General features: G+C 33.7%; 1 protein-coding gene across 1 annotated transcript in view; it reads right to left on the reverse strand.

Moving 5' to 3' along the window:
• Window positions 1-1,953: 1,953 nt before the first annotated feature.
• Window positions 1,954-18,438, reverse strand: part of UBA6 (ubiquitin like modifier activating enzyme 6) — an 81,709-nt gene continuing 65,224 nt past the window's right edge. Inside the window, exons 23-33 of the mRNA XM_039219897.1 lie at window positions 18,301-18,429; window positions 16,460-16,511; window positions 16,308-16,371; window positions 15,418-15,487; window positions 14,814-14,885; window positions 12,089-12,206; window positions 10,264-10,457; window positions 9,058-9,185; window positions 6,008-6,095; window positions 5,753-5,847; window positions 1,954-2,940 (exon numbers count right to left, since the gene is read on the reverse strand). Coding sequence (XP_039075828.1) covers window positions 2,805-2,940; window positions 5,753-5,847; window positions 6,008-6,095; window positions 9,058-9,185; window positions 10,264-10,457; window positions 12,089-12,206; window positions 14,814-14,885; window positions 15,418-15,487; window positions 16,308-16,371; window positions 16,460-16,511; window positions 18,301-18,429 — 1,146 coding nt within the window. The 3' untranslated portion in view covers window positions 1,954-2,804. The remainder of the gene's footprint in view (window positions 2,941-5,752; window positions 5,848-6,007; window positions 6,096-9,057; window positions 9,186-10,263; window positions 10,458-12,088; window positions 12,207-14,813; window positions 14,886-15,417; window positions 15,488-16,307; window positions 16,372-16,459; window positions 16,512-18,300; window positions 18,430-18,438) is intronic.

Consider the following 18,438-nt stretch of genomic DNA (forward strand, 5'->3'; position numbering starts at 1 on the left):
TACTTAAAAAACACAGCTAAGAAATGCCAAAGGAAAAATGAACACTGAAAATTACCTATTGAATACTTACTCTGATCCCTAAAATTTCAACTTCCTGATTTGTTTTGAATTTGTTAAAATAGTTAAATCCATACCTAGGGACTGTATACAAACTGATTATTTATTTATAATCACAATCAAATTTTGTAATTATAATGTTTCTTCCATCATTGAATTATTAGAGATTTTTCCTTAAGTTCTCAAGAGAACAATTTTCTGTTTTCATTTTTACTATTATATAATAGTGGAGTCTAAACATTGGTGACCTTTTTGTGCCTCATCTCTGCTACCAGGATGTATTATAATAGTCAAAACATAAAAACAAAGATATACATCTATTTCCAAATTCTAGCTTTGGGACAATTCAGAGGAAATTAGTGAGTACCACAACTGTTTTGAACTTTAAAAAGGACCATGCTTTAGACATCCGCAACCAGCAGTGTGAGATTTAACCAGATCTTCTAGGTTTTACACGGTCATCATTTTCCCCCAATTGTTTTAACAGAATTTTCAGAAGCCAAAAGCACTTTGAAATAATGTTCTTCTACACCCAGTGACTGTTTATCTTCATGATTGCAAAAACTTGAAAATTAGAAAAGACCCAAGTAACATCACTCACAAAACGAATAGCAAAATTGGAATCTTTGGAGTAAACCATGGAACAAGATTTACAAAGATACTGTCAAATTTCTTAATTTATTTTTAATAAGTAAAAAATCACTCAGTGGTATCATACAAAAATCAAAAAATTTTTGCACCTGGTATTTTAATCACCAAAAGTGATCTCATGGTACAGAGATAAAACAGATAAAAAAAAACCTGTCATTAACTTCACTCTGGCTTTCCAGCTTAGAACTAAGTAGAAATTAATCACAATAACCATTACCTACAGGGGGAAAATTGATGAAATGATTTCAGGTTTAATCATAAAATGAACTTTAATCTTTGTTGGTTTTGTTTATATCTGTTAAAGCACTGATCACTAAAAATAAAGAGTTGATAGCATGGTTCCAAATTTACTTCTGAAGAAATGTGGAGATTTAGGTAAAATAAAAGCAAGCTATTAGATCATAGTTGAGAATTGCTGAATGGCTATTTGAAAACATCATTTATTATTTATCATACAAAGGAAATTGAAAGTGGGGAAGAGGCTTTTTATAGAAAAGCCCTTTTATTATTGCTAGCCTCAAGAATTCCAAGTCATAGAGCTTTGATGTTCCTGAATTCAACTTTAAAAAATTAATTTTAAACGTTACACTTGAACAAAAATTACTTATTTCAAAGGTATCCATTTCCTTTAAACTCAACCTGTCCACTTACCCTTGTCTCCAATGCAGAGTATATTTTTATTCATACAAATTCACCCTCTACTCCCAAATATATTTTCCCAACTGGATGATACTTTTACAAAAGAATGAAACAATACAGGTGGTTGACCAAGTAATTTAAACTATAAATGAAATAAAAGGAAAGTTAAGTAGAGAGTATAAGAAGATACCAAATAGGAAGTAATACTGATGTGAAGCTACTCTTTAGTTTATCAAAGTACTTATTAATGGTCTGAACAGGAGATCAGAAGAAAAGCAGGTAGAGGTAAATGACTTCCTGTGGTTATAAAATGCCAACTGCTTTAGAATGCATGATTTAGAAATAAAAGAAACACTTGCTGTTTTTACCAAGTTTACAGTGTTGAGTACATTTTATGTCCTTTTAATGAAAGAATTTATAATGATAATCTGCAATATCTCCTTTCAGAAAACAAAGTATTCTATCAATAAAGACCTAAAAAAATAAATTTTTATCTTTGTCAACGCCTTTTCTGGGAATGTAGAATAAAATACGATTCCCTTTAAAATAAAGTATTATTTTTTCTGTCCATTAGGTTGTTGGAAGAAAAAAAAATCAAGACTCAACTAGTAATGATTTTTTTAATTTCTAGTTTCCATCTACTTCTAAGGACACTCCCTTTACAAAACGTTTTAGTCTTCTATACTAGGACAGTCAGGTTTAGAGTTCCAAATAAATAAAATAGCCACATTAGAAGGCATACTGAAGAATTAAATTAGCTGCATTTATCTGTTCACATTTAATCCGAGTTAACATGTGTCATCTGACCTACTGCTCATGGGTTACAATACTGATGCTATCAACAACGATCCTGATTTTTGGGAGACAGTGATACTAACAAACTGTAGTTAAATTAGCAGAGGTAACAGGACAGTAAACTGTAATGGTACAATTTAAAATGTCTACTCTTTATCCACTGCTACCATCTCTCCTCTTCCCACTGGTGTTAAACTCAAAGACTAATTATGAGAGGTGCAGGGTGCCAAACACTATTTGTATGGAAAAACTTGGCCTCAAATAGTGCACAAAAGGAAATTCATAAAATAGGATTAAATTTTTTGGATAGTTGCATTTGTTACTTTCAATTTCTTGATCTTTTATCTCTTCTGGTGACGGATACATATTTTCTTTTCTTTTCATCCAGAGGTTAATACATAAATGTTTTGTAAGCATTATAAAATGTCAGTCCAGTTCAAAATTGCTTGTGATCATATCCACATATGAAGCACTAGACAAGTATATATTATATGCCAAAATGCTTTACAATTCTTCACTGTAGTTTTCTACTGATGTTTCCCTTAAATTAAGGCTTCATCAAAGAGAAATCCATAATACTATGAGTTGATTTTTTCATTCCTGAATTAAGTGCAATCTTTTCAAAATCAAGTAGTCCTGGAGTAAATTTAAGACATCTTCTGTTAATCAGTGTCATGACTAAAGTAGTATCTCACTGGAGGTCCAGGCAAATCTTCATCTCCGTCAGTGTCTGGAGCAAATGACACAGTAAGATCTACATATTTCTTTTCAGTAGAAGGTTTCACAAGTTTATGCATCCTAAGAAAAATAATCAAGGACAAATGATTTAGTAAATTCTATAAAATAAAAAGAGTGATTTGCTATTTAATGTTGCCCAGAAAATCTGGATTTATATCTAGACTTCACATTTATTTTTAAATATAATAATTCATCTGGTTTCATAGATTATAATTTTTCTTCACTAAACTCAAGATATTCATCTACCTAACAGTGAATCAATTTGGAACACTGCTAAGTACTGATAAAGAATATAGACCATTTGTTACAAGACAAAAAACAACAAAACAAAAAAACCCACCCACACACAAAACCAAAATGTAAGCATTGTTTTGAAAAATGAATTATCCTCATACTCCCTATAAAGTGTGGAGACATCATAAATTCTTCTCAAGCATTTCTATGTGAAGAGTAAAAAGCAAGCTAGATTTAAATCTTCAAATGCAAGCTAATCACAGTGAAAGACATTCCTGAGTTTTACCTTTGTCTTATATTCCATGTATATCCTGGTCAGTAAAAAAAAACACTTTATTATTGCTATTGTCACTGATACATTCTTAAGTCAAATCACCATCTATATATCCTTAGATTACTGGATTAGCTAGCTGTCTCCTACCTCCAATCACCTCTGTTGCCAGAATTCTCTTAAAGTGTAACTCAATTTTACGTCCTTGCTTAATATTATACATCTTATACCATGTACCTATCTCATGCTAAACTCGGAACTATGTACTCTATTTAATTCTCAATAATAGTTCTTTCCATTTTACAAAGGTATTTTGTACCATTTATAACTTCTCAGTCTTTTCACCATTCTTAACCATCTCATCCTTAAATCAATCCAAAATACTGATTTCCCAAACAGATCATGCACACTTTTTATTAGGCACATGCTCTTGCATAAGCTATTGCTTTGCCTGATATCCTAGCTCAAATGAAATCTACCCTAAGGTGAAAGTTTGAGTAAGTAGTACCTACAGTATTCTGTAAAAATCTTTATTTTTTATACTAATTATTCAATTACATTTTAATGATGAACATGTCACTTTCTCAAAGTAGACCATGAATTCCCTGAGGGCACAGGCTATTTGATAAAGATATACAATGACAAAATATTAACAGGAGTAACATTTATGGAATTACTTCTTGGTTGCTATTACATTGCTAGTCTTTACAATTATTTTAATGCTTAATAGCTATGGGCACAATTATTCCTACATATGGATGGAGAACTAAGTTTCAAAAAAGTTTGGTAAGCTACTCAATTTGACAAAACAAGTTAAGTAGCTGGGGATGGATGTGAACCCAGATCTTTCCAAAGCCAAGCTTGTCTAGCCACTTATTAGGTACTTAGTAATTATGTGCTAAATGAAAAATGTAATAAAATGTAAAAGAACATTCACAAAGTTTATCATGCTGGAGACAGCAAATACTGGCCAACTCTATAAAGCACTTAATTATGAATTATTTGCACCAAATTTTAAATCCCACACATTCTGCTTTCATCTAGGTAGCACACAGTAAATTCTATTATTAACATATCCAAGAGATACTCAGGGATCCTAATGACAAAATAAGGTAAAGCAAATTAACACTTTCTCTATGTAATAGTGATTTTGTTTCTTAAAGTTACAGATCAGTAAGCCTGGATTATAATAACTAAAAAGTGATTAATCTCATTAATTGGTAATTATAGTAAAACCTGCATATTGGTTAAAGCACTTTTCAAGCAGACTCATTTATTCATATGACAAATATTTTTATTTTAATTTTTATTAAAAAACTAAAAAATTTTAATTGGGGTATAATTCACATAACATTGTATTAGTTCCAGGTGTACAACCTGATGATTTGATATTTGAACATAATGCGAAATGAATAACAAATATTTATTGCTACCAGGCATTGGTGTAGGTCCTTGAGATATATCCATGACCAGATCAATTACAGAGTCCTGTATCTGTGAAGGTTGCATTCTGGTGGGGAGCACACAGAGAAGCATAAACATATTTAAATAGGGATAGGCCTCTTCCAAACAATTAGAGCAAAGGTCCCGTGCAGGAGCATTAATGGACTATTCAAAAAATAGCTGGAAGCCAGCAAAGCTGGTATACTGTGAGCAAGTGAGACAAGTATGGATGAAACTGAGAAGGGTAACTTGGAAGCAGGGCCTTGTAGACCACTGTTGAGACTGGCCTTTTCTGTTCCCTCTGTTCGTTTAGGTCTCTGCTCAAATGCCACCGTATCTGGTGAGAATGTGACAGGCTGAAGGAATACCTCAACTACTCAATATACCACAGCAACTTAACACTCCTTATTCTGCATTATTTTCTTCACAGCACTTACCACCATCTGATATACTTGTCAAGAGGTTTGCATACTTCATTATGCAAACCCAATTAGGGCATGGACTTTACTTTGCTCACTGCTGTATCCCTAGTGCCCACAAAGTACCTGGCACATAGCAGGCACTCTTCAAAAACATATTTTGAATAAATGAATGAAAGCAACATTCATGGCATTTTTATTTTATACTTCAGTCTCTTTGGCCTATCATTATGTGTTTCTACTTTTACATGGTGTATTAACCAAATCAGGTTTCTAGGCTTATTAGCTTACAAACTGGATCTGAACTACAATAAATTCACAAGGATATTATAATCCTATGAATCTCTCTTGAGAGGTAGCCTGTTGAGTTTGGTACATTTACGATATTATTGCCATTACACAGGAGTAAATTACATACTTTTATCTCAACTTTGATAATCTCTGTATTTGATTTTCCTTATATTTTAATTGTTGTGAATATTCTGGTATAATGGTCACTACTTACGTTAACTTCAATCTTTTTGCATGACCAGGCATTACAGGAACATAAAGCATTTTGACTCCCTGCACCACCATCGTTGGTTCAATTCCATACTTCTCCTAAATGTGATTACCCAAAAGAGAAACAATCAAAGCTATGTCCAAACATAAAATGCTGGGTAACAATGTTTACAATCAGTAAAAGGATAGAAAACAAACTTCTGCTAAATATTATTTATGAAAACCTCCAACTAATGAACTAAGTAAATAAGTGTCTCACTTTGACTGCATTTATGAAATCCAAGAGGGTGAAGTCTTCTTTTCCATGTACAGTCCATCTGTCCCAAATTGTAAATGATATTCCATTTCTGTTGTAGAAAAATATTCAAAACAAATTATCTTAATTTTTCTCCTTTTAGTAATAATAAAAAACCCCAGAAGTCCATTATTTGTGATTTAGCTACATAATGATATAGGGGGAAAAAAAATACAACTTATCTCCCCATGACACCACACAAGGTAACCACTTTTTTTTTTTTTTTAAGTTTATTTATTTATCTTGGGTGGGGAGAGAGGAAGCAAAGAGAGAGAGAGAGGGAAAGAGAGAGAATCCTAAGTAGGCCCCACACTGTCAGTGCAGAGCCTGCAAAGGGCTAGAACTCACGAATTGCCAGATCACGACTTGAGCCAAAATCAAGAGTCAGATGCTTAACTGACTGAGTCATCCAGATGCCCCCAAGGTAAACACTTTTATCAGTAACTTGATCCTTCCAGTATCTCATAATAAATCAGTGTCTTAGGGAAACAATTTTTTCTCTCTCTCTAAATAGCTGCATGGGTTTCCTATACGGATGTTACAGTCCTCTATTACTGAACAATTGGGTTGTTCCAATCTTTGGCTATGATAAACAATGTCAGAATGAATATCTGTATTAGCTGTAAATGTATTATTTAAGATGAGTGCAAATATATCTGTAAATTTGACATATAGCACTCATGTCCCTTATTATGGATTACACCGTATTATACCCTCATCAGTAATACATGAAGAGAGGGCTTTTCACATTCTTGCCAAGATAGATGTTTCAAGTTTTTGGTTGTTGTTAATCTGAAAGTGAAAAATGGAGGTCGAGGGGAATTGTTCTGCTCTGTCACATAGTTTTGGGAATTAGATACTAAATCTCATGATACATTACTCTGACACCATAGTGGCTTCTAACTCATCTGAATTAGAAAAACATAGATGAAACCATAAGAAAGTACAATACTAAATAATGTGGCAGGTTAAATTCTGTGAGTGTTCTATGGCTGGTTTAGTCAGAGATGCTTTGCATAAAGCAAAAGAATAAAATTGGACCACTGTCTTACACCATACAATAATTAACTCAAGAGGTGACTGGCTGGCTCAGTATGGTACAGGATGTGACTCTTGATCTCAGGATTATAAGTTTAAGCCCCATTAACTCAAAATGGATTAAAAACCTAAATGTAAGACCTACAACCATAAAACTCCAAGAAAACATAGGTATGAAGCTTCTTGACATCAATCATGGTGATAATTTTTTGGATTTGATACCAAAAGCAAAAGCAGAGAAATCTAAAAGTCTTCTGCACAGCAAAAAAACACCATCAACAAAATGAAAAGGCAATCTACTGAATGGAAATAAATATTTGCAAATTATGTATCTGATAAGGGCTGAATATCCAAAATACATGAAGAACTCATACAACTCAATAGCAAAAAAACAAACAATCTGATAAAAAAATGGGTAGATGATTTGAATAGATAGACGCTTTCCCAAAGAAGATATACAGATGGCCAACAAGTACATGAAAAGGTGCTCAACATCACTAAATATCAGGGAACTGCAAATCAAAAAAACCATAATGAGGTATTATTTCACTCCTGCTAGAAAGGCTAGTATCAAAAAGTTAAGAAATAACGAGTATTGGTGAGGATGTGGAGAAAAGGGAACCCCTGTGCCTTGCTGGTGGGAATGCAGACCTGTGCAGCGACTCTGGAGAACAGTATGGAGGTTCCTCAAAATATTAAAAAAAAAAAAAAAAATAGAACTACCATATGATCCAGTAATTCAAACTTCTGGGTTTTTTCCAAAGAAAATGAAAATAACTCCAAAACCTATCAGCACCTCCATGTTCACTGAAACAATATTCACCATAGCTAAGATACAGAAACAACCTAAATGTCCATCAATGAGAGTGAATGGATAAAGAAAATGTGACACACACACAGGAATAGAATTCAGCCATTAAAAAAAAAAAGCGTCATTTGCAACAACATGGATAGACGTCAAGGGAATTATGCTAAGTGAATAAGTCAAGACAAAGACAAATACCTGTATGATCTTACTTATATGTGGAACCTTAAAAACAAAACCAAAAACAAAGCAAAACTGAACTCATAGATACACACAAGAGATTGGGAGTTGCCAGGGGTGAGGGTGGGGGATGAGCAAAATGGTCAAAGGGAGTCCAAAGGTACAAGCTTCCAGCTTTAAGATGAATTAGTCATGGGTACATAATGTACAGCATGGTGATTAACTATACTGTCTAGCTGAAAGTTGTTAAGAGTAGATCTTAAAAGACTATATCACAAGGAAAACAAATTTGCTAAATACATACGGTGATGATGTTGACTAAACTTGTGATTTTATTTATCATTATTATTTTAGAGAGAGAAAGTGCAAGTGGCAGGGGGGGATGGGGAGGGACGGGGAGAGTGAGTGAGTAAGAGACAGAGAGAGAGAAAGAGAGAAAGAATATCTTAAGCAGGCTCTACACTAAGTGAGAGCCCAAGATGGGGCTCTATCCCAGGACCCTGGGATCATGAACTAAGCTAAAATCAAGAGTCAGACACTCAACTCACTGAGCCACCCAGGTGCCCCTGTGATCATTTCTTAATACATACAGGTGTTGAATCATTGTGTTGAACACTTGGAACTAATCTAATGCATGTCAATTTATGTCTCAATTGAAAAAAAAAGAAATGCTTGAAGAGGAGATTTTGGCCTTTTTTTTTCTTTTAAAGAGAGACAGAGAGCACTAATGGAAGAGGGGTAGAGAAAGGGGGAGAGAGAATCTTAAGCAGGCTCCACCCAGGGCTTGATCTTACAATATGACCTGAGCCAAAATCAAGAGGTGGACACTTAACTGAGCCACCCAGGCACCCCACTGATCTAGTCTTGAAGTTATGGCAAGGATTTAGATATACAGAAAAAAAGGAGAGGTAAAACTATGACTTTTTCCTCTTAGAAAGTAAAAATTTTATTTCATTCTCATTATGCAAGAGAAATAGATCTTCAAGCATACCTGATTTCAGTTCTTCTTACTTCAGATGTCTCTGTAAACACTATAATTGGAATGGCTAAATTAAGGAAACAATTTTTGTAAGCTTCAAACGGACAGTCGCCAGCTACTTTGATCATCTCCAATGCAACCTAGATAAAAGAAGGTGATCTGATTATATAAAGAGCCTAAAACTTCATGACTTCCAATGTATCTATTTAATTTTCCAAAATTCTCCTCAAGCATTTTTCTGTAAAGAGTAAAAGCAGCTACTGGACTGAAATAACAAACTTCTTATAAATCTTTCTACTTTTAGCATGATCTTACGCTTTCAAAATTTCACCTGTTCTATATATGGTGAACAGAATCATTAAAAAATTCACTTGATCGTGTAATCTTCCTATTTTGGAAGACACCAGAACTCAAGAAATACAATAGTCTAAAATCATTTAATTAAGGGGCAGATAATTACATAGCTTCTAAGTATAACACTATAGTACATCATAACAAATAGGGCCACCCTAGAGATTCTGGGTTAAGGAAAGATTAAATGTTAAGAAATCTGAATCACTAACAGGATTGTACTTTTTCAAGGCTAAGAACTCAATATAATCAAAGAGCAACCATTAAAGCAGTTCATTTTATTCAAGAAAAATAGAGTACCTGCTTCATATGGAGGATATAAGAATGACTAAGAGGATTATTGTGTGTAAGAAAAATTATACTGTCTTGACAAAAGATAATTTAAAAAAAAAATTTAATGTTATTTTTGAGACAGAGACAGAGTACAAACAGGGGTGGGGCAGAGAGAGAGAGAGAGAGAGAGAGAGAGAGAGAGAGAGACAGAGAGGGAGACACAGAATCCAAAGCAGGCTCCAGGCTCCACACTGTCAGCACTGAGCCTGACACGGGGCTCCAACTCACTAACTGTGAGATCATGAGCTAAGCCAAAGATGGATGCTTAAACCAACTGAGCCACTTGGGTGCTACGACAAAGGTTAATTTTTATGTTAAATTGTTTGTATATATGTAAAGTTTCAAAATGTGATCTAATGTATTTTTAGAAATACATTTAGAAAGATTTAGAAATCTTAAAGTTTAAAATTATAAAATCAGTACGTATCACCCCTTCTCTACAATATGAGTGACTGGCTAGGGTGGTATAATGGGGAAGACAGGCTAAGAGGCAATGAAAAGGCAGCGTTTCCATTCAAAGAAGAATAAACTCACCAGGCCAGAAACTGCAGCAGTGGATGTTGCTATAGCAGGTATAATTTTACCAGCTATGCGCTTTGTTTTGAAACGGTCAGCTGGTTCAATGTTATACATTTTGGCACGAAGATTTGATGCAGCTGTGATGAAATCTATGTGTCCATTGTGATCATCATCTTTCTCAAATGAAAGCACCGCCATCTGAAGGTCACCTGATCATAACAACCAGAAAAATTAAAGTTTTGTAGTAACTTGTAAAGGCGTTTGTTATTTACTTATTTATTTTAATAGAGAGTGAGCATGACTGTGGGAGGGGCAGAGAAAGAGGGAGGGAGAGAATCCCAGGCTCCATGCTGTGAGCGAGGAATGATCCCATGAACCATGAGATCATGACCTGAGTCAAAACCAAACTTGGGTGCTAAACTGACTAAGCTACCGAGGCACCCTTTGTAAAGGTTTTATTAGGTAAAAGGCAATGCGGATTCACTACTCTTAAATATTCCTTTTTTACATTTTTAAATGACTGAAAACTACAAGAAAAATCTAGGAAATTAGTTATTGAAGGATATGGAAATGATGGCTTTGATATGACTAAATCAGAGAAGTTTCTATATTTAAAAATCCTTTCTAAGAAATAGGAAATAAGCCATGTACCACATCTGCTGTTGTTTATGAATAAAATAGGTAACATTGGGTATTGTTCAAAAATTGATTCCACAAATACTACTTTGAAACGTTTTGCCTCTGATAACTAAGAACAGGGTTAGTTAGGGGCTCCTGGGAGGCTCGGTTGGTTAAGCGTCTAACTCTAGATTTTGGCTCAGGTCATGATCTCACAGTTTCGTGAGTTTGAGCCCCATGTCAGGCTCTGCACTGACAGTGGAGGCTACCTGGGGTTCTCTCTCTCTGCCCCTCCTCTGCTCACGCTGTCTCTGTCTCTCTCAAAATAAATATGTATCTGAAATATTTCTAGATAAGTGGTTCTCAAAAATCATTTTACAGATAGGTATAGTTTGATATGTTATGAAATGAGAAAGAAATTTGAAGTTTCTTTAATTTTAGAATTTCAGAATTTTAATTTTTCTAGAATTTTAATTACTAAATTAACATATCTATATTTTATTTGTAAGATAAATAGGTGGCAAGCCTAGGTTGTTTTTGTCTGAATTTTACTGTCTGTGAACAAAAATCCTGAAAGTTGGAAACTACTGATTTATGTAAATACAAGATGGTGTATTTACATGAATAAATGACTCTAAAATACATGAGTGAATGACTCTGTGTTTAAGGAATAAAAGTTTGGTTTCCTTCTGTTTTAAACCATTTGGTAAGGATGTATTCAGGTCAGGTTATATTCCCTGTGTGTAACTATGAAGACTAAAAAGCCAAGAAGAAATCTCTCTATAGTTTTTTATCCTAGTGACTTAACTGGGTCTAAGTGTTAGTCTATAGAGGAACTCCACGCAGACCATGTGAAGCCTGCTTGGGATTCTCAATCCCTCTTTCTCTGCTGTTCTCTCACTTGTGTGCATGTGCTCTCTCTCAAAAATAAATAAACATTAAAAAAAGAAAAGAATTACACAGTACAACCTCAATAACTAAAACAGTCAGAACAACGACAAGAAAGCAGACTTACATTTCAGCAACTGAGGATAGGGCAATGGTGAAAAAAATAATGAATTTAGTCACAGTTAAAGATGAACAGTGACTTTCATATGATCATGAAATCAATTATCACTAATATAGTAGCTATTATTTAATCCCATAAGCGTTTGGGTGTTGAGTGTAATGAAAACAAAAATTCCCTCCAGTTCAAACCATTTTTATAAAGATTTCCCCTTACTTGTGGTGGCTTTATTAGATGAAATAGCCTTCTCTAGCTGGGAAATAGCATTCCTCTCATCTTCACTGCTAATAGGAACCTGCTCTGGTTTCCTTGCAGTCTCATCTGTTTGAACAACCTTTAAATACATGGACAAACATTATCATTAATGTTATTATATCCTATATCTAAGTTTGATTACCAGATCTGTTTTACTAAATAAGTCACATGGAGAAGATATTCCCTCTATATAGTTTAGTCACATTATTATTATGGTCCAATGTATTTTACACCTTCCATTAGTAATATTATGTTATTTATGTATTTGTTTTTTTATCTATCTCCTCACACTGACATGTAAACCTTTAGAACAGGGATTTTTATCTTGTTCACGGAGAGAACTTCAAAATATCTAATACAAATTTGCTTGTGTTAAAATATTCACTGAATAGCTTATAAAATCTGAGCTCATATGGATCCCTTTTAAAATTCCACAGTAAAATAAAGTTAATATTAATTAACAATCTGTGATTCTGACAAATCTAACCGAAACCAAATTGCATAATTCTAACTAGTGCAGAGCAGTTAATCTGTCTCTAAAGAAACCCATAAAATATATAAGATGGGCCTCCTTTAAATATTTATTGATTGCTGACAAGGAATTTCTTTCCTAAAGAATGTCCTAAAGAAGTTCTTTCCTAAAGAATTCTTCATATAGATGCATGCTCAGAGCAGCACTTCTAAGTCATTTATCTTCAAGAACTTACTTATTAGACATTCCACAAGGGCAGTCAAGTTCGTGTTTTCAAACCAAAAAACCATCTACATCATCACTAATTAAAAATACTATTTCTCTGTATTTTATACATTCAACGTGTGCCTTTACAGATTAAATATTGTTATTAAGTATTTAAGAAATATTAAAGAGTTAAGGAGGCAGAAACTTTTATTTGCCAGAGTGTCCAGTTGATATTTTTGGTATCTGTTAACTAGAAGTCCCAGACTCTGAAGCTTCAGTGTGAGTTGCTTCAAGTTGTGAAAAGCTCATTAATTCATGTTAAAACTGAAACTGTAGCTAAATTGCTTAGGAAAATTTATTACACCAAAACTCTGATATAGAAAGAAGCAACTGAAGCCACAAAACACTGAAGAGCTTTAAAGACCAGAAAAGTTATTGACAGAGTTCTTTTGGCTTCTGTCTAGCAGTTCTGTCCATTAGGAATATCGGCTAGGAACCTATTTCTTTAAAAAAAATTTTTTTTTAATTTGAATATAAGCGACACACAATGTCACATTACTTTCAGGTGTACAATACAGTGATTCAACTTTTCTATAAATTATGCTGTGCTCACAAGTGTTGCTACCATCTGTCACAACAGAATGCTATTATACTATCATGGACTATCTTTCCTATGCTGTAACTTTTATTTCTTTGACTTATTCATTCCATAACCAGAAACTTCTTTATATAGGCATTCTATTTGCCTCTCTGTTCTTTTATTCTTGATAAACTACAAGTCATGAACATTTCATTCAGCAAACCCATTTACTGTACAGAATCAAATAGCTCCAACTTTTCCTTTTCTCTAAAATAAAAATGAAGACTAGAAGACTGCACACACCATTTCTTACTTGAAATTTATGGGGAGGCAATCACGATTCCATTATTTTCCAATATTGCTAGAGAGTAAGAGGAACAAAGGACTGTTTTGTGGGTGACTTTTAGAGTGTATAAAAAAAGGCATACAATGGCCATGTGAAAAATACTTAGGCAGCTAAATGTCTTTTTTTCCAGCCACATTTAGTGTAATACATTACGTGGATTAACATGAAGTGGATCCTCAGCACTGTCTCAACATTCTATTACATCTTCTAGTAAGTGACTTTCACATTCCCCTGAACAATTATTTCACACCTTTTTTCTTCTGCTCAAACTTCCTTAAACAACTTCTCCTTATCTGGAGCTATTAACTGTGTTTCTTTTTTCAACTAAGAAAATAAACAATCTTTTTTTTCTCTTATGATCTAATTCCAGTCCCTTTCAAATCCTGTCAGGACTACTACAAAATATACCTTATCGTAATTTACCTTGTTGCTGACTACTTCATTCAAACCACCATCATCTTTTGCCTATATCCTCCTAATAGCTTTTCATGCTTCCGTTCTCATGTCCCACATAATCATTCTTAACACAACAGCCAGAGTCAGCCTTTTAAATATGAGCCAGATTGTGTCCTCTGTTTAAAATCCTCCACTAGCTTATCTCCTAATAAATTACAAAGTATTTATCATAACCCCAAGGATCTTTCCTATCTCACTGTCTACCATTCTTCTTGAATATTCTCCTTCAGAAAAATCCTGGCCTTCAAATCTTTCAAGGCCTTTCTCTGAACTTGTTCCTGCTTGTGTGCGTTATTCTTTCACCACATAATACCACGGCTCACTCCACTGCTTCTTCAAGTTTCTGCCCAAATATTACTGTATCACAGAAGCTTTCCCCTTTTATCCCACAGAAAATGACACCAGTTCCATCATCCTTTATTTCTTTGTTTTAGTTTTGGTTCTTAGCACTAAGCCCTATAGTAATATTATAGTATAGTCTGTCTCTGGTCCATTAGACACTATAACTTCCACAACAGGAAGAATTTTGTTTTGTTTACTAAGGGATTTTCCAGGTTGACAATGGGACTTGACACTAGTAAAATTTCAGTAACTATTTGCTGAGTGAATAAATTTCTAAACATACCTTGTTGGAAGGTTTGAATTCTTGAATCTTTACTTCAGAAAGAATATTCAAGAGGGCATCTGCTGATAAGTCCTGTTTTTTTAAAAAATAATTTTATCAACAAACATTTTAAAAAATCCTGAATTCTAAAACATTCTGGACTAACAAGGTCCTTTATCACACTAAAATATTTGAATAAATTATCATCTGACTATTTAGACCACATCCATTTGTGACATTTACCTTTATTCTCTAGAAATATCATCCATAAAGGCTGAGGGGGGGGGCAGTAGTGGTATGTGTGAAAAATTACTATGTGTCAACAAACCTGAAATCTTAGTTCTTTCCATTCATTTTTAAAAAGGTAATTTTAGGACTGGTTGTATCAGACTGAGTGTTCTGAGATCAGAGACTATCTCACCATTGTTTTATAAAGTTCCCTGCACAAAGTTAGACTCAATAAATGTGGACTCAAGAAAAGAAATAAATGAATGGAATTCATACCTTTGGAAGCAGAAAAATATTTAAATGGTTCAAGATGAATGTAGGTGATGCAATTAGCTAGTAGGTCACCTAATTTTTACCTGGTTTTGTATCACCTGCTAGAGCTTGAAGGTAATCTTACCTCTTCTGTAAATGGAATGCAATAGACTGCAGCATACAGTTTTGCAGCATTCAGAAGAAAACTGAAGTGCCTTTTGAAATAAAAAAATAAAGCAAAAAAGCAAAAAGTATGAATGCACAGTTTTAAAGATGTTTAATTCATCAAAAACTATAGCCTTTTGAAATGTGGAAGAAAATAATCATAGAACTTTTGTTACAGGAATATTTAAGTTAGGCAATGAAGTCCTAGTCTAGACCAAAGCATTTCAGAAGCTGTAAGAAATATTAGATATTTATCCTCATAAGTAGTAATATTCAGGAAAGGAGTGGCAAAAAGTAGAAAAATTAGACTAGTGAAAAAAAATTCATTTAATTCACAAAAAATTAGAAATTTGGTTTTAAAGAGCATACACTAAGTTCAGATTAAGCAGATGAGTTTGTTTAAAAACAAAAATATGTTTTACAGAGAAGCAGTCAGGATAAAGTGACTAAAAGCCCAACATAAGCACCAGATGAAAAAATTAAATGGAGTTAAAAGGAAGGTTAACAAGCTCAAAGTTTAACATGTAACTGAAGTTTTTAAAATACTGGCTTCATATAATAGGAAAATATTTGTTGTCATTTCTTGTTTTTTTTCTTATGGAAAAAAAAGAGAGGTAGCACTCAGGGTCCACTTTAGAGAAGATAAAAATAATGAAGTTATTTTACCATGTAAATAAACAGATTCACATATGTGTGAGAAGGATTGTGGCTGGCTTTGTTGGACAGACTAACATGCTAATTCTTAGATCAACAGGGATGCACTAATTTAACACTTAGAGACCCTGAGGTTTTCACCCTGCCATGTAAACCTATACACAGTCAAGAAATTTACAATGAAGGATGGATATAAAACTAGATATAAATACTTACAAAGGTTCATTTAAATCAAACTTTATTGGAGATGGAGGCCTCTTTGGTGACTGCCAAAACAAGCCTAAAAAAAGGACAAAATATTATTTTCATTGTATATATCCAGTAATAAATTATATTAATCATTCTTCTCAACACTTGGTTACACTTACTGCCATCTTTTAATCGTGTGTCTAGAGGAAAGCAGTGAAGAAGCTGAAGAGCCTAAAGAAAAAAATAAAATAAAATCATTACTTAATCTGAGTTAAAAAAAAAAAATCTAAATGCATAAAAAGAGATACAGTGAAGTTTCCAGCCACTCTTATACTCCCTCTGTCCATTCTCCTGTTACTGCCTCCTATACCTGGAATAACTTCTATTGCTACTTTTTATCAACACTTATAGTTTCTTTATTTGCATCCGCAGCAAACATGAAAATACATTTTTTTTTTTAAGTAGGCTTCATGCACGTGCAAAGCCCAACTTGGGACTTTAATTCATGACCCTGACATCAAGACTTGAGCAAAGACAAGAGTCTGACGCTTAATTGACTGAACTACCCAGGTACCTGTAATTTATCACTTTTTACACAAAATGTGGCATATTTTACATACCATTCTGCTCTTTTCAAATAGCTAATTCTTAAAACAAAAATGAAACTGGTAAAAATATACAGTATTTTGTATTTAGAAGTGATAAATGATGTTCGAGATTTGCTTCAAAACTATCAGGGATGGTATATAGATGAAAGGAGAACATCTACAAGTTGATACAAAATTAACAAAACTTGGTAAACCTGGGTGACAGACTTATGGAGATTACATGGGGATTACATTTTATGTATAAGATTACAGACTTATACTAATTTTTCTACTTCTACAGTTGAATTTTTCTGTGAAAAAGATTTTAAAAGTATAAAAGATAAGGACTTAAAAGAGTTCTTCAGATTTTGAGATAAGAGATCACTGATAATAATGGTAAAAATAATTTGAATAGAAGTGGGGAAAGAAGACACATTAACACAACAGTAATTACAAGACCACTTTTCTTAGCAGAGCAAAGAAGGAAGCAAAAAGCAAGGATAAGTCTAATCAAAAGACTTTTTAAAAAAGATGAACTTACTTTATATTCTAATAGGTTAAGAGCCTGAAGAGAGGAAGAGACTCAGGAGAGAGTGCAGGACACATTCTACAAGTGCAAGTAATAGGGGATAGGAATAACAGCTAATATTTAGTGAGCATTTCTGGGCTAGGTTCTACTCAAAACACTTGGCATGTATTAACCCATTTGATCCTCATACTATAATTTAATTATATAACAATATTCCCATTTTGCAAATGAGGAAACAGACACAAAAGAGATATAAAATGTGATTTTGAATATTGGTGGGAAAGGCCAAATTTAACACAATTTCTTTTTTTAAATTTTTTTAACGTTTTTAAAAATTTATTTCTGAGAGAGAGAGAGACAGTGTGAGCAGGGGAAGAGTCAGAGAGAGAGGGAGACACAGAATCTGAAATAGGATCCAGGCTATGAGCTAGCTGTCAGCACAGAGCCCGACATGGGGCTTGAACCTACAAACCGTGAGATCATGACCTGAGTCAAAGTCGGACGCCCAACCGACTGAGCCACCCAGGTGCCCCTACACAATTTCTGACTGAATCTATTTTCTCAATTTTTTGCTTTATTGTGAACAATAAAATTCTTTTACACTACTGGTGAAATGTATGCCTTACTCTCTAGAAGGGACCCATTATTTGAAACCCAATACTGCACAGAGAAGGATAAGGATCAGTTATATGTGTAACCAATGGATGGAGTTTCAATGTATTCTTTTAACACTCAAAGAGAAATTAGTTCTGAGCCCTGCACTTGTTTGCACTTAACTTACTACTTATTTTTGAAAAAGCTCCTGAAAGAAAGAGTAGATGTTTTGGTCCAAAGAAATTAATTCAGTAGCAATTAAATGAACCAAGGTCATAACTCTTCTCAATGTTTTATAATGCATACCTACCTTATGGTTAAAATATTTTTCAAACTTTAATCTTGCTAATTCTACACACTGGGACCAATTTCTAGGTCTTCTGCTAAGTAACTTAATAACTTGAAAACAGCCTTCTAAACTGTGTCCAGCTTGTATCTTCTAGAATGA

The sequence above is a fragment of the Hyaena hyaena genome, unplaced genomic scaffold (genome assembly GCF_003009895.1).
Source record: "Hyaena hyaena isolate Hyena2069 unplaced genomic scaffold, ASM300989v1 scaffold_846, whole genome shotgun sequence".
NCBI classification, from domain to species: Eukaryota; Metazoa; Chordata; class Mammalia; order Carnivora; family Hyaenidae; genus Hyaena; species Hyaena hyaena.